Source organism: Paramormyrops kingsleyae, chromosome 2 (assembly GCF_048594095.1).
Source record: "Paramormyrops kingsleyae isolate MSU_618 chromosome 2, PKINGS_0.4, whole genome shotgun sequence".
Lineage (NCBI taxonomy): Eukaryota > Metazoa > Chordata > Actinopteri > Osteoglossiformes > Mormyridae > Paramormyrops > Paramormyrops kingsleyae.
Genome location: NC_132798.1, coordinates 20949568 through 20970646, shown reverse-complemented (window position 1 = coordinate 20970646; position 21079 = coordinate 20949568). Strand labels below are relative to the sequence as shown.

Here is a 21079-nt window from a genome sequence, read left to right as displayed (position 1 = left end):
GATAAACGATATTGTGATGTCATTGCCTGATGATGTCATTGCGTGGTGCCGCAAACCCCATCATTATGTAGATTACTCAATGTTGAGCAGATTTATTGGTCATGTTGGTGAGAAATATGATTAGAAATTTGATATCTGATAACCAAACTAAGCTTTTATTTTTTGAAAATAATATGAAGACACTTTTATAATAAATATCTTGATTTTTAAACTAAACACTTTAAATCCTTGAATACTTGCACTTCATTTATTTTCTTGTTGACTAGCAAAACTACACATTCTAACCAATTATACTTTTAATCAGTGCTAGTTGGTTAACATGCTACATAACTGATCAATAATTGTGTACAAGCTAATAAGGTATATCATACCTGCTATCTTATTGAACAATTGCAACTTGCAATAGAATAGGCACATCTCTGTCCAGGCTACTGTGCTGCATGAACAGATATTGCCATTGTTCTCCCTTGCACTGCAGTGCACAGCTTGTTAGCTACTAATAATAACAAGCTTAATAACAAGGCAGACAGATCGTGTTGTGACAGTTTTTTGTGTCATTTAGAGAGAAAATGCTTGCATTTTAGTGTTTGAGTAACACATCAAACGTTGCTAAAAGTTACAAGAAACTCTAAAAGTAGCTAAATTTGTTGCTAGTTGCTTTTTGCAAAAAAAAAAAAACTAAGTTGCCAAGTCTGGAAAAATTGCTAAACCCAGCAACAAAATTGCTAAGATGGCAACACTGACACAGACACTTACCCTCCAAACTGAGCACTTGGGCAAGAGGTCAACTGGTAAGAGATCCCACTCTGAGGAGAAAAACTGCTGAAAGAGCCATTGAGTTTAGTGGCTTCATTGAGAGACAATGTGCACCAGGCAATCATCTCTAAAATCCCATATCAAAACTTAACAACAAAACAAACATCCTTTTTGTTTGTACCAGTTCAGGGACATTGAAAACCATCTCTTCACCATCCCTGTCTTGCTCTCCATAGCTTGGGGGTTACAGTGCAGAATCAGCATCCCTATAGCTGGGGGGGTCAAGGGCTTTGCTCAAACTGGTGACCTTCTATTCACAAGCACAGAGACATTCACCCCCCCCCCCCCCAACCCCCACCCAAGTGCTTGCAACAAAACACATGAGTAATCAGGTGAAATGGCAAGAGGCACTGTGGGCTGCTGAGACTGGATTTCATGCAAAGTGGGTATATCTGGCACAGACCCAACACAACACATCAAATCAGCCAGGTAAAGCCGTCCCTACAGTGATGCATGGTGGGAGCGGCATGATGGCATCACACAACCCTGGAGTGAGCAGCCATCCCTATGGTGATGCATAGTGAACAGATTTGCTAACAAGACTGAAACACTGACCTATATGTAAAGACCGGGAGCCTCTGCCAAAAGTGCTTGAAATAAATATTCAGTTCAAGTATTTGAATACTTGTGCAAACAAGTTTTAATGTTTCAAATGTTTTGCGATCTACAAGTTGTGGGCAGTGGTGGCTTGATGGTTAAGGAAGCGCACTTGTAATTGAAAGATTGCAGGTTCGAATTCCTGACCAGCAAGACACCACCCCCAAGCACTGCTCCCTGGGTGCTGAATTAGCTGCCCCCTGCTATGTCACGAAAGTCACATATGGGTTAAATGCAGAGGACACATTTTGTTTTTGCGCACTGTGTGCTGTGGTGTGTTGACAATGACCACTGATCACCAAATTCAATTCAAGTTAGTCTAAAATAATTAGTCAAATTCATTTTGAGGAAGCTGAGTTGATCTTTTTCACTTTTAGTTAGACTGTAATTAAACTGTTGTTGTTCAGTTCCTTTCTGGGACATATCTACTGGATAATCTTCCTGGCCCTAGGTGTGCCTACAGGTGTTCTAGTACGTGATGCCTAACATCATTGGCGCCTTCCCGTCTGATTCAGGTGGCTTTAAATGGTCGACACAATGCAGTAAACTACATTATCCATAACGCAAAAGAGGCTCCACAGAACTTCATTTCCCATAATGCACGGACGGCAAACTATAAATAATAGCTTCATCCGGGTCTCAGTGGTTCCAGTTTGGCGACTCGTCGCCATTAGTATTTGCTCGTTTTTACGAGGGTATTCTTTGGACGATTAAAAAAAATAAACGCGACAATTTGCCCGTTCTCCATTCACTGGAGAGCGGCTAACAACTTTTTTTTGGACTCGGTGCTCCCTTGCGAGGGAAACGCTCGGGTTTCTCGGGGTGTCGGCCCCGAAGCGTGAGCGCTCGTTTACTCCGTCGCCACCGCCTCGGTTCTTCCTGCACTGAGACGCCTGATCCGTCTCTTTTTTTCTCGGTTTGTTTTGCTCTCATGATGTCGCCGTAATGGAGTCTCCGCGTGTGACAGAAATGAGCCAGGGCCTTAGCCGCCTGACCCGCACTCGCAGCAGCCCGTTGTCCTACCCCCGTGCCCCGTTTAATGTTAGAGAGCTCGAACGCTCTCTGCCCGGAGTCCGGCCTCGTACATCCGCAAAGCAGCAGCGCCAACATGGAGAAAACACCCAGCAGCAACGCCAGCAACAAGGGACCGCCCCGCTCTGGTTCGACCGGCCCAACTCCTGGCGAGTCTAAACCTAAAGCAGGTAGTTATGTCGGTGGGGGGAAGCGTCGTTGCAGTAAGTGCCAGCTGCCCTATCTGTTCGACAACTCGAGGCCGAGGCTTGACAGCGCGGCCAGGCCCGTCCTGGCCGGATTGTTTACCTCGTGTGACGGAAGCTGGCTTCGCTCGCTGGGACGAGCCTTTGGACGCGTTACTTTGGTTTTAGCGAACATACTCTGCTGATCAGTTTCTGTATGTTTTTAAAGGTGCTGTAATATCATTCATCCCTTTACTTTCCCCCAGCATATTCGTTATTCACTCTTGCAGATGGAAAGTAGAACTCAATTCTTTGACTTCTGAACACATTATTCTATTTAAACGTTATTTTCCCTGCATGGATCATGTCATTCATAGCTTTCACCGTAAAGCTTTTTTGATCGTTTATTCAGTGCAGTATCAGTGCTTTACAAACCCATTTGTTTGTAATTTATCAACAGAAATCCCTGGTTTAAGTTGAGCAATAACGGTCTACTGTTTAGTCAAAGCAGCAAGCCCCTTTATATTGAATTAACGTTCAGCGCTGGCAGATTTTAAAATTCTTTCTCCCCTCTAAATAGTTTTCACTTTTAAACAGGGTGTCAAAGTGTACTGGTAGTTATTTTTTTAAAACATTAAATAAAGCAAATGAATTGTCCAGTTTTCTTTGTTTCATAGGCTTGTCAGAATCAAATGGCTGTTGAAATATGTATTTTGCCGGCCAAGCCTTTATTTCAATTAGGCAGTTGAGGTAAACAGAAATTGGCAAGGACAGTGTCAGGATACAGCCCTTCCATTAAGGCTGAGTAGTGTAGCTCCAAAGCAGTTTATGGGCTGGGTGCCTGTGATGAGAGTGATGATACCTGCATTATACAGTGATTATAAATAATGCCTGTGTCTGCCTAGTATGCATGTGAGTCCACTGGGTAGCTGGGACTTTGTTGTTTTGACTGCAGGGGCTTGATATCGTCGCATGCATGAGGCTCACACCCTTTTGGCTTTCACTGATAAATGTGAACAGCAAGCTCAAGTGAGTGTGCTTGGGAAGAAGTCATAAAGGCCTCAAGATGCCACACCCAAGGCTGACATTTTAATCCACTGTGGACTCCGACATTTTAAACGTGCCTTGTCAGAGTCTGTTAGATGTCATCATAAACAAAACCTTGAATGTGGTCCCAAACAGGAACTGTAGCATAACTGGGTGTTAACATTAGGCAGCTGCTAATTACAGCTGCTGTTCATATTTTCTGATTATCATACAAAAGAGTGTGCATTTTAGCTGCTTATCCCTGCCTTGGTCAGGTGGCCCACAGTCTGTGTCAAGTCTTGAATACACCCAGACTGCATGTGTGTGTTTGTGAGAGGAAACCTGCGTGACACAGATACGTGGACACACACACACACACACACATTTAGTTTAAATGGTCTTGTTTTAAAAAACTATTACAGGAATATTCAGACAGTATTCCTTTTGACTGTGAAACCAAGAACAGTTTTGATTATAATTTAAGCAGTTTATGATAGTAGTATTACACTTCCTGTATTACATTAAGTTCTGGCTTTTCCATATTATACTGGATCGCTGAACCAACGCTGCTTTGATTGTTCCAGCTTAAAAGTGCTCTGATCTGTGTCAAAGAGCTGGTCAGGCCGCTTGGGTCCGGTGCCTGATGGACGGCACTGACAGGCGACATGTTTGTGCCCCTTTTTTTCCCCAGATGCTAAAAATGGTGGTGGGCCCAAGCGCTATAACCGCAAGCGCGAGCCCGCCTTCCCCAAGAGTGACAATTTCCTTGGCCCACGGCGCCCCAATCCACAGAAAAGCAAGAATTTCGACAAGAGACCCCCTCAGAGAGGAGGGGGGAGTAATGGGAAGCAGTATGGCAGCACAGGTGGTGGCAGAAGGGAAGAGGTGAGGAAGCAGAAGTTTCACTGTGTGTTTAGCTCTCCGCTGGAAATGCCGTGGTTAGCTACTGAAACACACATCGCTTTAATCGCTTCATCGTTTGGCCTCTCAGACAGGATGTGGTGATTGCACTGACATTAATGCCTGTTAGTCTGTCATTTTATGAATCTTCAACATCTCCAGACACACTGTAGTTTAGATCCATGTTCTTCCTGCTGGGTCTAAGTGCTCCCCCCTCCTGCCCCCCCCCTCTCAGGTAGCAGAGGCTCGCCGGGCTGAGTTCAGCCCGGCTCAGTTTGCAGGACCCAAGAAGATCAGTCTCAATCACCTGCTCAACTTCACCTTTGAGCCACGGGGCCATGGAGGTGCTGCCGGGGGAGACAGCCACACCAGCTGGGGGCACCGCAACAAGTGGGGCCACAAGCACAAGCCCTTCAATAAGGAGCTCTTTCTGCAAGCCAAGTGAGAGCGCTAACCTAAAACCATACAGCTCCACCAGAGTATGGCAGCCAGTCCTGCAGAATGTTTTGGAACTGTATGTAGAGTCTTGAGGCTTAGGCCCAATCCCAATTCTATTTTCTACCCCTTTGCCTACCCCTCGCCCCTTCCCCTTGCCCCTTGAAATGAAGTGGAAAGGGGTAGGGTTAAAAAATTTCCCCTAAGAAATGGGACACCACTACTACACTGTTATACGTCATCATCCATTGTCACTACCTCCTAACGTTACGTCAGAGGACATGCGCCGATGTTTATCACAAATTCCAAGCTGTCGCCGTCAGCATCGTAGCATGTAAAGATTACTCACTCCCAAAGTTTTTTTGCGCCGTATTTGGACTTTAAAAACAGATGTTCGTTTTCACCTCGAAAACGTATGAGCCTTCGGGTTTCCTCAGCTGTCCTTATACAGAATATAATTTACAAAAATGTTGTCATGTTGCAATAAGTACGAATAGTGTAAGCACTGTTCATTTACATGTACACATATGGCCGTAAGCAAAACAAAACAACGCGTTACCACATGCAGTCAGTTACCGGGTAACGTTATATGACACAAAAATATATTTCCTAATATTGTGCAATCAGTGCTATCCGCAAGCAAACTTTAGCGATTTTTTTTTTCAAACGTTTCTTTACAGAACATCACCGTAAAAACACAAACACAAGATTGATGGTAATATACATGTAATGAAAAAATGTCATAAAAATCCTTATTAATGGCAAAAATTACTTAACATTTATGGGTCTGCTTGCTCGAGTGGGCAGCCATGTTGTAAACTTCTCTTAGCCCTTCGTTTGAAGTGAGGTCCCGAAAAATCTTTTGATGGCTATCTAGCCCTTCCCCTTACCCCTACCCCTCCAATCAAAAGAGAATTGAGACACCCCTACCCCTACACGTGAACGTGCCAAACGGAGGGGTAGGGGAAAGTGTAGGGGTAAGGGGTAGAATTGGGATTGGGCCTTACTCTCTTCCTCTTACAAGGCAGTAAAAGGTTTGGTCCTTTTGTGTCAAACCTGGCACCAGTCAGACCTTCTTCCTGCTCTTAGAGCCCAGCAGTGTTTCCAAATGTGGTGGGGCCACACCCCCTATTTAGATATAATGTCTGTTGCACATACATACCACCAGATTCAGCTGTTGCAGCGTGGCTGTATGGAGGATGGTGGGGGTGGGGAGGAGCATCCAGTGTTAATCTCACCCTGTCTTCTCTTCCCTTCCAGCTGCCAGTTTGTGGTCTCTGAAGATCAGGACTACAGCACACACTTCACTGACCCCGACACGCTGGTCAGCTGGGACTGTGTGCAGCAGGTGGTGAGTGTGCTGTCGTTTCCCGGCCCGGCACCCGCCACACTGTCTCCAGTCTGTCCTTTAGAACATGCTTGTGTTACTGTGTAGCTGTGGCCCTTCCACTGTACGCAGTGGTGCCTGATGCAGCGTCAGTGTGGCGTTTGGCTTGCTGGCCCCTGCCATGCTGATTGCCCCTGTGTCTCTCCCCCGTCCAGCGCATCTACAGCCATGAGGTGCCCTCATGCCCCATCTGCCTGTACCCGCCGTTGGCTGCCCACATCACCCGTTGTGGCCACATCTTCTGCTGGTCCTGCATGCTGCACTACCTCTCCCTGAGTGACAAGAGCTGGTCCAAGTGCCCCATCTGCTATGAGGCCGTGCACGACGGTGACCTCAAGAGGTCTGCAGGACGGCCGCCTCTGGGCTCCGCTCCGTCTTCCGTTGTTTTGCTTTCTGTCTTATTTTGACCCCCCCAAATCTCTTCTCTCCGCAGTGTGGTTGCCATGGAGACCCGGCAGTACCTGGTGGGTGACCTCATCACCATGCAGCTCATGCGACGAGAGAAGGGTGCTTTGGTTGCACTGCCCAGCTCCCAGTGGGTGAAGCTGGAGGAGCCCATTAAGCTGGGGGGTGAGACCCACATGCGCACACGCACACAGTCACTCCCCACCGGCACGCAGCAGCCGGATCCTCAGGCTTTATGGCCTTCATCCCACAGCTGTGGCTCCCCCACTGGCTGTGCTGTCAGCTCTCAACCTCAGGGGGCAGTGTGTGCAGCTGTTTGGCTGTGAAGCTCCCATTGTCCAATTAGAGGCATGAAATGGCCCACAGGCATAAACTCTGTGTGAGTGCTGAACGGCCAGCGGGTGTCTGAGTGGCAGAGACGTTGCTCGTCTGACGCGGCCTTTGTCAGTCTGCGGCCTGGGTGACGAGGATGCCGCTTTTCTCCCCCAAGATGCCATGAATGGGCTGGATTTTTCATTCCGCTGTTAACGATGCTGGCTGGCTATGACACGGTCTGACGTGGCGTGTTGGGGTCTTCCCCGCTGTCCTGTGCCACAGACGCTCCGCTCAGCCCCTACTCTAAGCTGCTGCTGGCGTCCCGCGAGCAGGTGCTGGGCCTGGTGCGGGAGGAGCGGATGGCCTTGCAGGCCCAGCTCTGCGTGGAGGACGAGCACGAGGCCCAGGCCTGCTTCATCCAGGCCGCCCTGCAGCTGCTCCAGGTGTGCCGTCTTCAGTCACCATCACAACGCTGCTTGTTACTGTCATGTTGCAGTAACATAGCAGGCACTTTGACCTGTAGGTTGTGGGTTTGAGTCCCAGTACATAATTTTTCCAGTGACGTAGCAAATGGGCAGGACTGTGACTCACTGTGTTTAAAATCTTTTTGCCAGTGGTGTGTCATAATATTCTGTAGAAGGAACTTGTTAGTGAGGCGTTGTCACAGTCTTTGCTTATGGCGGCTCCCTCTCCAGGAACGTGAAGAGGCACTGAGGAAGGCCAGCCCCCAGGATGCTCTGAGCCTGGGCCGCCTGAGCTTGTGCAGCTCCCCCGGCCGGGAGGCGGAGCTTCCGGCCCAGCCCGGCAATAAGAAGGTGGGTCAGGGGTGGGGCCCATAAAAGACTGGCCTCTACCACCCACTGTTAGACACTCTGTTAGTTAGGGGTCTTTGTAAATGGGTGAGTGCTTCAGCTAGATGGCTGTGATCACATACACCCCCCCCCCTCTACTGCAGAACTCGTCTGTCCTGGCTGGAGAGGTGGGGCAGACTGGGGACGGTGGGGGGCCCAAAGCGTCCCCCAAACTTCAATGCCAGTCCTCGGAGGACGTCCCTTCCAGCCCAAGCGAAATGACACCCCCCCAAAACGTGGAGAATGGGCCCTGCTACTACTTCTACCAGGGTACAGTGCACCCCCCCCCCCCGCCGCCATCAGGTCTTTGTGTGTAAGCCACGGACGCAGGGCTGAGGATGGTAACAGCGCTGTTGGTCTCTTCCAGCTCCCCCAGCTTCTGCCCATAGCTTCCCCCCCAGTCCTCTGAGTGAGGTCACAGTTTGCGTTTGGGCCCATGATGCTGGCTATCTGGCCAACTAACCTTTTCCTGCCCCACCCCCCTACCCCCCCTTCACAGCGGAAGACGGCCAGCAGCTGTTCCTGCACCCGGTGAACGTGCGCTGCCTGATGCGCGAGTATGGCAGCCTGGAGGCTAGTCCCCAGTCCATCACTGCTACGGTGGTGGAGATTGATGGCCACACCGTCACTGAGGTGCGACGCGGGGGCGCTAAGGGGTTCAGCTGAGTACAGGCCTCTAAAATGCATTAGAATGGTCAGTGATCTGTGTGAGAGTTTGACGAGTGCCCGCCCCCACCCACCCACCCAGGAGGTACGCCGTCGTCATCGCTACCTGTCCCACCTGCCACTCACCTGCGAGTTCAGCATCTGTGAGCTGGCACTGCAGCCGCCAGTTCTGTCCAAAGAAACCCTGGACATCTTCGCCGGTGAGCCACCACTTGTTTCATCCTGGGGGGTGGGGGCTCGGGAGTTCCCGTGGCCTCCCCTCCCCTCTCGGTGTGTCTCCCCGTCACCTCCTCACTCTGAACATCTCCTGTACCCCATCAGATGAACTGGAGAAGCGACGGCGCATGCGGCAGAAGAAAGCAAGGGAGGAGAAGAGGAGGGAGAGACGCATTGAGATGGAGGAGAACAAGAAGCAGGGCAAATGTGAGCAGAGAAAGGGATGAATGGGGGGGGGGTGGTGTCGGGGGCGTGCTGATCGTCTCGGCGTGACCTTGTCCTCATCAGCCACTCTGACACCCCAGCTATACTGGGATAAATGCAGAGAAAGCATGGAGTGAGCCTGTTGGCGAGGGAGCAGTGTGATCTGAAGGGTGCAGTGGCCTGCAGTGTAAATGGGGAACTGGGCAATACAGAAGCTGTTAAATAAACATGCCATTGTGTAATTGTAGTAAAGACAGACCACAGCAGATGAGTGCGGTTAGTGCGAGGCCAGGACGCTCTGGAAGGCTTAAAGCTCTTGCCGCCTGCGGTCAGTCGGGGCCCCAGTAGTGCTGTGTGACTGGGCCGCTGTCCCCTTAGACCCGGAGGTGCACATTGGCCTTGAGAACCTGCAGCAGTTCCCAGCCTTCGGCTCGCCCTTCCAAAGCGGGGACCCTGCGCTGCCAGCCGACCTCTTTCTGGGGCCGTCGGCCTCCCCCCTGTGCGGCAGCCCCGCCTCTGGTGAGTGAACTGCTCTGCCAGCACGCCAATGTGGACAGTGAGAACTGGTCTAGTGTAGCTCGTAGGAATTCAAGTCTTGAGCCGGCATCTCACCAGTAAATCACATGTGGTCCATCCCCCCCCCCCCCCCCCCGCCCCCATGCAGATGGCATCATGTTTCCGTCCCTCAGTGGGTCTAGCCCGGCCCTGAGCGTCGGCAGTGTCGACGATGATTCCCACTGCCTCTCCTTCGCTCAGGTCAGTGTGCAGCGTCAGCGCTCTGAGTGATGAACAGTAAACTGGTTACTCTAAAGGGCCATGAACTGTTATGACGTCATCAACACCTTCAACCTGGAGGCTGTCTGTGAATGTCCTAGACAGTATGTTCGAGGCTTAATGCAATACTGAAGCTGTGTAAATGTGTTAAAATGGCTTATTTCTAAATAATTAACTGTCATTAGCGTCTGTGTTGTTTCACCAGCCGGGATAAGTGACTGTATGAAATGTGGCCTTTCCCACCTGCTCTGCTGTTAGATGCTGAGAGATGGCAGAGCCCGAGCTGACCCTGGGCCCAAGGCCGTCCCAAAGAAAGGTGAGCCAATGTGCAGGCAGCCACCGCTCTGTGCCTTGCTTCCGCACCGCATTCACATCAGGCCTCCCAACCCCCCCACAGCAGAGACGATGCTGGCCCCCCCAGCTGGCGACAGCGACGGGGAGAGCGACAGCTCGGACCGGGTCCCAGTGCCCAGCTTCCAGAACTCCTTCAGCCAGGCTTTCGAGGAGGCCCTCCTGCAGCTGGACCACGGCCGAGCCGGCCCACCCGAGCACGTCCTCATCCCTGGTTAGCGAGCGCTTGCCGCGGCCCTCCAGCTCACCGTGTTAGAATGAACCTTCTCCGGCTGCGTGTGTCTAACCTGGCCCTCTTCGGTTTCTCATCCTATCAGCTGAGGAGAAAGGGGGGGGGAAGAAGAAGAAGAAGAAGCAGAAGCTCTTGTTCAGCACCTCCATGGTCCACACCAAGTAGCCGGCACTGAAGCAAACGTCTGCCACAAATGCGATCTTCCCACTTTTTTTAGCATCTTAGCATTTGACACATTAATCAGTCCCAGCCTTAAGCTCAGCTCAATTTTGCCAAAGCAGTCAACATCCCCACCCCCCACTCCCACTCCCCTCATCTCACCTCCTCTGCTGTCACTTCCTCAAAGGGAATCTGTTTACAAATGCATTGCATAACACCTTGGAAACCTAACCTGAAGAGATGGTGCTTTAAACCATCTGAATTTTACACCCCTGCCAGTAGGGGGTGCTACTCCACGTGTTGGTTAATGTCCTACCACAGTTTTCCCCCAGAAGTGTCATTGATTTAGGGGTAGCAGTCAGCCAGCTGCAGGTCTCCTCCAGCTTCACAATGCACCTTCTGGTCAGAGGTTTGCTGTGAATGTCCTGTCCCCACCCTGAACACCTCAGCCATCCCTGAACCATGAATTATTTACATTTACATTTCTACAAGCAGCACCCCCATTTGCAGCTAAATGTACTTAAACATTTCACATTTATTCAGCATCAGTATCACATGCTTTGATCCTGGTTTTGGTTGTATTAAACTCCTTTCGTCCCTTTGGTCCTTTCAGCCTTGGTGGATGGACCCCGACGGCAGACACTGGAGAAAAACTTATTGGGGGGGGGTGTGTATAGGTGAAGCTTGTACGGCCCGAGTGTATATTTTTCTGGATTTTGTTTTTCTTACCCCTCCCAGGATCGTATAGGTAAGGGTAGAGTTTGTTTCATAACCATTAGCCCTGGTCTCTTTAAGTGTTGCGGAGATATTTTAACATAGTTGGAGCTTGAGAATCGCTGATTCTTGAACACTTCGTTTGTACCATAATGCCCAGGTGAAATATGGATATGTAAAGAAAAACATGTTTCTAAAGCAAGTGTTTGGGTTTTTTTTTTTTTTTTGTTCCCCCAAGTTAAGAAACGGCTGAAAGTCTGAATAAATAATTGTGCACAATCAAAAGCAGTCTCTTCGTTTGTTGCTTCCAGGAACAAGTCAAGGAATGTCTGTTGATAAGCGGCGCAACTAGAGCGAATCGTTTTAATACGATTAGTGGTGGAAACGTAACAAAAAATATAAATGAACTTTGCCGGTGCCCTTTCTGAACTGCGAGTATGAGACAGGCCACAGGGGGGCGCCGTGCGCGGCCCCTGCCTCCGCCACCACCCTGCCCTGCGCTCCGGCGCTCCTCAGGTTGCCTCCGGGCTGAAGACCAAAACAAAGCAGCTTGTCTTTGGTGCAGCTGAGTCGGCGCTCCATTGGCCAGGCAGGCCGTAAGCAGGCTAGTGTGCGGCATGAAGTGGGTGGGGGGAAGGCCGAGGAGCCCGAGTGCGCCCTCCCCCGTCGGCTTCCCCGCTCGTCGGCGCTGAACCGCCTTCATTATCCTCGTTATTAGTATTTATTCGAACCGCTCCCCCGGGTGTGATCGCGGAGCCGCGCTGCTCCGGTTGCCGGACGCCAAAGGCATTCCTTTCGTGAACCCTCCCTCTGCCAGCCGCCACCAACGCTCAGGACCAGTCTCCTCGTTCCTGGGCGGAGGGTTGGTTGAGGAGCGAGGCCGTTGGCACGGGAGAGGCGAGCTAGAGAGGCGGAGGTAGCGGGCAGGTATGGGAATGTCTCACTGGAGCTAGAAGACGGCGGAGAAGCCGAGCCGTTCCTCATCGGCGCCCGGACAGTACGCACCGTCAGCCAGCCTCGGGGAGCTGCGCGGCTGCTCGCTCTCAACGGCCCATGTCACTGTACTTTGTGACTTCGGCAGGAGGCAGCGGACAGAAACTTTTCGCTCCTGTCAGGTAAGAGGCGCACTTCGCGTCCCCGCAGCGCGGACGCCTTTGCGGGATCGGGGTGAACTGGGTCCGGCTTTGGGGGTGGTGCTGGGGCGAAACAAAGGAATTGCCGCAACAATGGGACAAAAGAAAGTCCGAGGAGGTCGCTGCTCGCCTGGACCGAAGCGCAGCTCGGCGGCTTGGCTGTGAGTTTCGGCCGTGATCGAAGCCTGACTTGGAGCCGACGCTCCACAGCCCGAGTTCGGACACTGGCCGCCTTGTCGCCTTTCCGGAGCTGTCGAACCGGTCAGCGACGGCAGCGCAGGAAAAAAAGATTCGAGCGACATGTTTGTAGTCAGGTCACCCTCTTCAGCTACGAAAAATTTACAAATTCGTGCGATTTCTTTCCCTGCATTTGAAGTCACGACGGCGATCGTCGCCTTTGATTTGCTTGGCAAATGATGCGCTGGTCGCATCCCTAAGATCGGCGGGGGAGCTGCGGGCGCCCGGCGACACTGCCCTCCCTGCCTTTGTGGCCCTTTGAGCGAAGGGGCAGTGGGAGCCCGTGATTTGGGTCTCTCTGCTTGCTCCGGAAGGCAGCGCTGGTTTTCACGCCCTTTGTTTTTTTATGTTAATACCGGTTTCCAGCCGCTGTTTACGTCTCGCTCATCCCCGCTTGGTTCTTGTCTCCCCGCTTCCTTTCACCATCTCTCCATTTCCAATTCAACACGTAGTTGTCTTTGTGCTATTATCGGGCACTTTATACTGGGATAAGTTAGGCAATTTAACTGGCCCCTGGTTCATTGAAAGGCACTGCTTTATCTTTCAGTGGCTTTTAAAAGCTTTTTAAAAGCCCCCCACACAGCCGAGTGTCGTTGTCACCGCCGTTATGGGGATATGCTGTAGAATCACCTTATCCTCTCTGGCTTTCTCAGCCTTTCAAGCGGGATTTTTGTACAAAACAGGCCAAACCAGAGTGTCTGTATGTGTGTGTGGCACATATGGAAATTCATGTGAAGAGGGATGTGTCACCTGCCAGTCACTCCGCGTCTTTGCTAAACACCGTTTGTAAGCCGCTGTCAGAGTCGGTCGCGGCCGCCGGATCCTGAAGCGGTGAGACCAGTGATGGGGGGGGTCATGTTACTGCCTGGACCATGTTCCCATTCTAGCAAAATAGAATTTGATGAGTCGATCTTTTGTGTAGCTGCGCAACGTTTCGCCTTTCCCCAGCAACAGTAATGTCTCTGCTCTCTGGAAGCGTTAAGCGTGTGTGGCTGCAGTCACTCCGGGTCGCTGCTGGCTGTTTGGGCTGACATGTGCGCCTCTGGCCGCAGATCTGTGTCCTCTTTTTTGCTGTCAGGGGATTAGATGCGGTAAACATCTCTCAAAATGACATGTGCTTACGGATGTAAGCTGTCAGTTAAGCTTTGATTACTGCCGAATTACTGTTCGCATTAAATATGTAAAATGTGCAACATGTTTGTTTTGTATACTCATTTCGGGGTATATCATACACTACCTCTTGATCTTTTTTTAAACATTTTTTGTGCTTTTTATACTGTGTAGTGTTTGCCAGGTTGAATGTCTCTGCCAAATCATGGAAAAGGAGGCTTCTTCTCCATTATTCATTTCCACTGCACACTATAACCTTGAGGATCTGGATGGACATCTGCATTGTCTCTGGCTAGCAAGGTCTAACTGTTTTGTATCTACATAACAAATCCTTCCCTAGATGTTTTCAGCTAGCTGTTGATTTGAAAAGGCTATCTGGACATTTTTTTCTTAAATATGTTCACCGTTCAGATTTATTGCTTTCCTTAATCAGAGATTTTTTTGTGTGTGTGGTTCTCCGACAAAATTGAGTCACAAAACGTGGCCAAATTGTAAACATGCCATCTGTAGAATGTGAATCTGTGCTATTTGAATCACTACATTTGAACTGACTCTGCAGTCCCATTATCTTATTAAACAATATTTTGGGAAGGCAGTTCCCCCAAATGCTCTGCCTTCAGTTTTTTCTATGGCTTTCTCCTAATTCTCCACCCACTCGTGATGTGAAACAGCAGCTTATTGTGTATCTCTCTGACGTAGATTCTGTACAGCTGAAGGTTTGTTTCAGTGTCTTGTTTTGCTCCTTTTGTAGTACAGAGGACGGGTGAGGCCACTCAGCGTATCAACCTCAACTGACTAGCCCTTATGCAGGACTGCTTACATTAGGAAGCTTTACGTTTCTCAGTTTTTTGCTGAGGTTATCTGATCCTATCTCATCTCGATTCATTGCCTAAAACAGCAGTTACCAGAAACACGACAAGCTTTTCTATCATGAAGATTTTCTTTCTCAATGACTAGAATTAGGTTGATTTAATTGTATTATTTCAAAGAGGCCAATAAAAGCAGATATTGATTTAAATGTGGAATCTGTAGCAGCAGACACATTGTGCTTAAGTGGCTTTTCTCCTGGTGTTGCTTTTGTTGTCATTTTAAAGAGTCTCGTGACTTAATGTCAAAAGCAATCAGGTTTTTCTGCATTTATCCTGCTCGCTGTCTTCCTAGGGACTGCTGTCATGCTGCGTTTGTTGGAAGTCATGCAAATTTGTTTCCTGGCTTTGACTGTCGTGTTGAGGTTTTATGGCATCCAATTTTAACAATGTCACACTGGGCAAGAATGCCCAGTGTGACTGTGTCACACTGAATTTTGGTCCCATTTCTCGTTTAAGGAGCCAGAGCTAAACTCCGTGTGGAAACCACGCTCCCTGGACCCCATGAAGCCCCTCTGGCCAAATCTCTGCTACTAATAACCGTGGCCCTCTTTGGCTTTATTTCTCTGATTTGCTTTTGCAGATGGTCAATATCCTGTAATTGGCCCAATGCTCTACCACAACACAAGAGCAAAGTTCAACAAGGACCTATAGAATAGAAACAGAGTATCTAAAAGATAAATAGCAGATAATCAGTGAGTGAGGGTGTGGGCCTGCCTGTGGAATCACGCACCTGCGCTTTGACCCGGGAAGTTTGCTCACCTTGTGGCCATCAGTCTTCCCACTGTCTGTCAGGGGCTTTGCTCAGATGATGCTCATTTCACCGACTCTGTGTGAGTATGCCTGCCTGCCTGCCTGTCTGCCTGCCTGTCTGCTTGCTTGCCTGTCTGCCTGCTTGTGTGCCTCTGCCTGTCTGCCTGCCTGTCTGCTTGCTTGTCTGCCTGCTTGCCTGTCTGTCTGCCTGCTTGCCTGTCTGCCTGCTTGTGTGCCTCTGCCTGCTTGCCTGTCTGCAGCCTGTGTCTGTCTGCCTGCTTGTGTGCCTCTGCCTGTCTGCCTGCCTGCCTGCAGCCTGTGTCTGTCTGCCTGCTTGTGTGCCTCTGCCTGTCTATGCCTGCCTTTGTGCCTGCTTGCCTGTCTGCAGCCTGCCTGTATGCACCTGCCTGTGTGCTTTTGTCTGCCTGCTTGCCTGTTTGCCTGCTTGCCTGTCTGTGTGCCTGTGTCTGTGTGCTTGTACCTGCCTGTGTGTTTGTTTGTAATCTCTCTGGTAGTGTTTCCCTTTATTATCCACTGCTAATGTAATTTCTCCCATTTTTCAAACTCGTGCTGTAAATCATTTTCAGAATCAACCGCGGGGCTATAATGTCCCTCTCAGGGCAGCTAATTGTTCTGTAAAACCAGTCCTGTCCTCCCTGTTTTTTTTTTTTGTTTTTTTTTACGCTGCTGGTTTCCTCATTCCTTCCTTTGCTCTTTTGACTTGGTCCAAACCCTCCCAGCTGCTTCCCCCTGCCTCTTATTCATGTCAGTTCAGTTCCTGTCAGGAGAATGTCCCCAAGCTCATGCATGTTTTATGTGTCACCTCCCCCCCCCCCCCCATGCCCTTTCCATTCCACCCGTAAACTTCTTTTGTCCTCTTCCATCTTTTTCCCGCACCAAAGGAAATGTTGCCCCACAGTCTTAGATCAGTCATTTGACTTGAACGGGGCCTTAGCCTCATCCTGAGTATGTGTGTGTGTGTGTGTGTGTGTGTCTGTGTGTGGGGTGGGGGGGGGGGGGTTGCGTGAGTGCGTGCGTGCGTGCGTGTGTGTGTGGGAGTGTGCGAAGCCATGTGACAGGTCAGGTAAACGTGGTTGCCAGGCCAACGGGACAGCGGCCGGTAATCTGCAGGTTGGCCACCTCGCACTTGCAGGGAGCCTGCGTCCCTGTAATCGCTGCAATAACAACGCTCATAGTCGCTGCTCACTGGGGTAAACCTTCAGGATTTCTTTTAGCTTTTTAGGGATTTACCAACATCGACTTGTTTCCGCTTAACCGACAGTCGTTAATCTGGTTTTAGTGACTGGACTGCCAACCAGCAGGTCCCAGTCCGGGAGGTATACCTTACATGAGGTTCTTGAGTTGCTTTGTTGGAACGTTTTACTGTAAGGTATGTGCTGTGTCTAGATTTGGAAAAAAATCCATCTCCACTGTTTCTCTTGGATGGGACTTGCTGACTTGGTGGGCAGGCTCGCTGTCCAGAGGCAGCTGCCTTCCCATCATGCCGTGTTCTACATGTGATCCCAGGGGGTGATCCATGTGGTTTTGGGAAGGTCTCTATGGAGGCTGCCCACCCCACAGCGAATGTTTGGCATTCCAGCCTAGCGGAGGCATTTCCTGTCAACAAGACCCCTGGCAGACTTGCGCGCCTGATCTCTGCTTCCCGCTGCTGTCTCCATCCCTCTCGATCCCGGCCTTGCTTCAGCTCGTGCTGGCCCTCGACGAGGAGCGCAGCTGTCAGCGGCATCTTCCCTCGGGATGCTGACGGGAGTTGTGCCGAGTTCTGTCAGACTTGTTTGTTTTCCTTTGTCCGGGAATGCTGCTGTGCCGGAAAGACTCACGCGCTGGGACCCGGAGCTGCGGGCTTGGCTGCAAGCACTGGGAGGGGTCATAGTAACCGGACAAAGGCTGAGTCACGCATCTGATAGGTTACGAGGTGATTTGACGCTTTGCTTACGGGAGGCTTTCCCAGGCCTGCTGCTGGAACGTCTAATCAGGCTCTGAGAACCGGGCTGGGCGGTTCTGCCAACTCCGAGGTGCAGCTCTTTTGCTTCTTGAAGTCTGGTATTGCCTGGTGCTGGTCTGCCGTGACTGCATTTGGTTCAGCTTTTGAAAAAGTGTTTCTCCAGAAGATTCCAGCAGCCAAACGTTCCTCGGGACTCATTCGGTCAGGGCACCTGATAACGTCGGAGATGATACAGGCGGTTATCGGGGTTACTCTGCTCCGCAATACCACAGGAGCCTTCAGGACCAGGGAGCTGCCCGGTTTTAAATGACTGCTGCCACAGAGGAGAGCAAGTAATTAAACAGAGAGGTGGAATAATTAAAGAGAGCTGGAACATTTTGGATAGGGGACAGAGAAGGTTCTCCAGAGACCCAGCACTTTCTGGAATTAATGTGAGGTATCCCGCTTGGGTCTGTCCCTGGGAAATACGGCATCAAACAGAGATATTGACATTATCCCTTCCTTCCAGGACACGGTCTCTCTCTGCTTACTGTGATGACGTTGATGTGCTGTTACCATAGAAACCAGGGTCCCAGTGCAGACGGTTGATGTCCAGGTAGGTGGGATATTACAGGGGGGAATGTGGAGTGATGTGGGGGCAGATTTTATTTGCCTGTGTATGTATGGGCATAACATACCCTGGCCGTTCTGAGCTTTAATGTGGTGGAAGAACATTGGTGAAGGTGAAATCCTGGGCAGGTCATGTGGGTACGGAGCCTGGCAACCTGTTACCTACGCCAGATGTTCCACAAGTCCAGTCCTGATCCTAAATCTGTGGATTCCAGCCAATACATGCATCTGGCCAGAGGAACAGTTTGACCTAGTTGATGTTGGCTATAGAGACAGTGATGGCACTCAGCCAGGTGGCATGCCGCTGCTAATGTGGCCTGGGGGTGGGGGGGGGGGGTCATTCAGCTTTTCTCTGGGTCCCTAACGGTTCCTGCTGAACTGGGATCAACCTGGATAAATGGCCAATCAGCTTGTGTTTCTCTGCCTTTCACTCAGTCCAGGTGTTTTTTTCTTGGCTTGGGAACCATTCACACTCCCTTTGACTCCTTGGTGCCCGTTAATCTGCTCCTCTTGTGTTGCATGTGCAGTGTGCTCCTCCTGTGTTCTGCTACGTGTTTTCGGCCAGCTGCTGTCATGCTCTGGGAAAAGCCCGTGAGGCAGCCATAATTCGGTCTGCCGTTCGCTTTGGGGGCGCTGTCGCAATGGATAGCTTAGCAATTCAGCCATTCTAAACCCCCAAACAGATCCAAAAATTCACTCACCATCCTACCGTTCTGCATTCATCCATTTTATGTAAACAGTTTCCCCTTTCAGTCTACCCAGGGCACTAAGCACATTGACAAGGTCCATCGAAGGGCACAAACGGGATGATTTAAAGTTGCAGATTCACTTCCGTGTACATTTTTGAGCTGTGGGAGGAAACTAGCATACCCTAAGGAGAACATGCATACTCCCAACATAAACTAACCCACGCACCTCCTGTTCCAGGTGCTGAGTAAGGTGATGGCCATGCAGGTGGAAGTCAAGTCAGTGGATGTGGGGAGAGCCGGAGGTCTCGGGGGTCGTCTGCATTTGAGTCCCCTGACGGACTCCAGCAACAAGAACCCCGTGGAGGGCTCTGGCCCAGGCTCCCTCATCCTTAGCCCAGAGCCAGCTAAGCCTGTGCCGGGGCCTAAGCCACGCCTCACTCCCAAACCCTACATGTTGGAGAAGAATGCCACGGTGAGGCCCATCCTTGCCCCCAAACCCAACACTAAGCCTCGGGTTGACTTGGCCCAACCTGGTGCCCTCAAGTCGGACCTGCCCAGCACCGCTAAACCCTCAGAGTCTCTGGCTAACTACCCTGCTCCAGCTACGACGACAACCACCCACAAGCCTGGCCTCACACAAACCCCGAGGCACCATGTCCTCAGCATGCCAACCTCTATTTCGGCAGATGTTGGGCCGCAGGGAGCAAACTTCAGACAACCGAAGGCCAAGCCTTCTACTTCAGCAGAGTGGTCCGGCACCACAGAGCGGGGGGAGGCACAGGAGAAGCCAGGAAGTCGCGAGCGGTCCATCGTCAGAGCCAAGTCCATGGGCTACCTCTCCCATCAGGAGCGGGACAGCGCCAAAGAACAGGTTGCTGAGGATTCCTCAGCCAAGGGTGTGACTTCATTGAGGACAGGAACCTGGAGGAGCCTCAAGACACGGCCTGTCTCTGCCATTTTGCTGCCAGGAGAGGCCCAGGCAGAAACTGTAGCCCCCGATCCCAGTCCCCGCTGGAAGGGTCGGCGGCCTCTGTCCACGGACCTCACTGCCAAGTTTGAGTTGGTCGGTCTCTCACTGCACCGACGACCCAGCAGAACTGATGCCAAGGAAAACACTCCAGAGAGGGTCAGCGAGGATAACAGCATGCCCTCAGGGAGGGGGGAGTGTGAGAAAGGGGCAGAGTCTGTGACATCCTCTGTCCCAGAACACCAACCAAAGCCCTCCTTGCCTGAAAGGAAGAATGAGAAAGAGGACAGCCGAGAGGAGGTACGGACAAGTGATGGCATAAAAAGGAGGATCACCCGTCTGTTTGACTCCACCCTCCTGACCCCTGCTGCCGAGTCCTTGCCTGCTGGGGAGCCTCGAACCCCAGCACAGCCCGCTGTGAATGTGGACATCCCAATGGGTGTGAAGCAGAGGATCCAGAAGCTGACTGAAGATTCGCCGTCCACTCCAGCTCCCACTCCGAGGATGTTGTTTAAGCCCCGCCCCCTACCCCCCGACCTCACCAAACGGTAAGAACAGTTTGCCTCTTCCTGCCACTTCATCTTCATTTCAGATTAAAAATACGTTATGTACTGTGTTCACAGAAAGTTCTTGGGACACTTCCTTAATTCTTAAAGGTTTAATTTATTGGGTCCATTGACAAACAGTGTTTATCATATCTGCACATATGTTCTACATAGACATTTTAAGTGTCATTTTTTTGACTGACCCATTCAGTTCTGTTATTGCCATTTTGACATTAATTGCAGTTGTCATTGCCTCCTAAAGAGATACTAAACTGAAATGTTATGTCATTGCGAAGGTGTTACTAATTAAAACTGCTTGTCAATGCAGCTCTTTTAGAACTTTAATTTGGGTTTCAACTTATTACTACTTGAAATTAATGTGTTACTTAAAATGACTGGTTGTTTCTAATGTAATATATAGTACCTAAACAAATGAATTAAGTAATGATTTTTGTTATAAAAGACTTTCTGTGAGCACTGTATACGTACTGTTATTTGGTATATTCTCTGCTTACCTTTACGTAATCATGCTGTTACATATGAGTACATTTGTGTGTGTGTGTTTGTGTGTGTGTACGCGTGCAGTAATCTGCATAAATGTGCGTGTGCTTTGGTGACTGTAACCATGTGTCTCCTCCAGCTTTGCTGTGGAGAAGTCGGAGGAGTTCAGCTGCTCTCCACCAAGCCCTCAGGGGAGGGAGGTGCCGAAGCCAAACTGTGGGAGCGACGGGAAGGTGAGTTTTGGGAAGGCCCGGCAGCACAGCTGCTTGCATTTCTGCTGCAGGAGTGGCTTGGCACTCCTGCTTCTTTGAATATTACCAGTCTGTTCCTCCTTGTCGGACCGTCTCTCTTCATATTTTTATTCCATATTAATAATAGTGTAATTTAAGGTGTTCATGCGCTCACAAAGCCAAGCAACATATGAGTAGTGACCTTTTGATCGGGGTGTGGGTAGGAGAA

At 50.4% G+C, this 21079-nt stretch overlaps 2 protein-coding genes across 8 annotated transcripts in view; both read left to right on the top strand.

Annotated features, from left to right (window-relative positions):
* The first annotated feature begins 2043 nt into the window (after positions 1 to 2043).
* Positions 2044 to 11529, top strand: rnf10 (ring finger protein 10). Of its 3 annotated transcripts, none has more exons than XM_023840782.2 (17): positions 2044 to 2615; positions 4327 to 4520; positions 4771 to 4976; positions 6231 to 6321; positions 6513 to 6697; positions 6791 to 6927; positions 7360 to 7520; positions 7773 to 7892; positions 8033 to 8198; positions 8428 to 8561; positions 8677 to 8794; positions 8916 to 9017; positions 9393 to 9533; positions 9679 to 9770; positions 10047 to 10104; positions 10189 to 10353; positions 10457 to 11529. In XM_023840782.2, the coding sequence occupies exons 1-17, from the start codon at positions 2453 to 2455 to the stop codon at positions 10534 to 10536; spliced, it is 2313 nt and encodes a 770-aa protein (XP_023696550.1). In that variant the 5' UTR covers positions 2044 to 2452; the 3' UTR covers positions 10537 to 11529. The 3 variants fall into 3 exon arrangements, with proteins under 3 accessions (XP_023696550.1, XP_023696548.1, XP_023696549.1); XM_023840781.2 differs by having other exon boundaries at positions 2045 to 2615; positions 10186 to 10353; XM_023840780.2 differs by having other exon boundaries at positions 10047 to 10353.
* Positions 11530 to 11751: 222 nt separating this feature from the next.
* LOC111858686 (uncharacterized) overlaps positions 11752 to 21079 on the top strand; it is a 32170-nt gene continuing 22842 nt past the window's right edge. The window contains exons 1-4 of one of the 5 annotated variants that reach the window (XM_072707838.1): positions 11752 to 12359; positions 17818 to 17904; positions 18846 to 20122; positions 20760 to 20853. In XM_072707838.1, coding sequence (XP_072563939.1) covers positions 18861 to 20122; positions 20760 to 20853 — 1356 coding nt within the window. In that variant the 5' untranslated portion in view covers positions 11752 to 12359; positions 17818 to 17904; positions 18846 to 18860. Of the gene's footprint in view, positions 12360 to 12519; positions 12539 to 15124; positions 15424 to 17330; positions 17741 to 17817; positions 17905 to 18845; positions 20123 to 20759; positions 20854 to 21079 lie in introns of those variants that run through there. The other 4 variants (XM_072707841.1, XM_072707840.1, XM_072707839.1 and 1 more) reach the window with 4 other exon arrangements.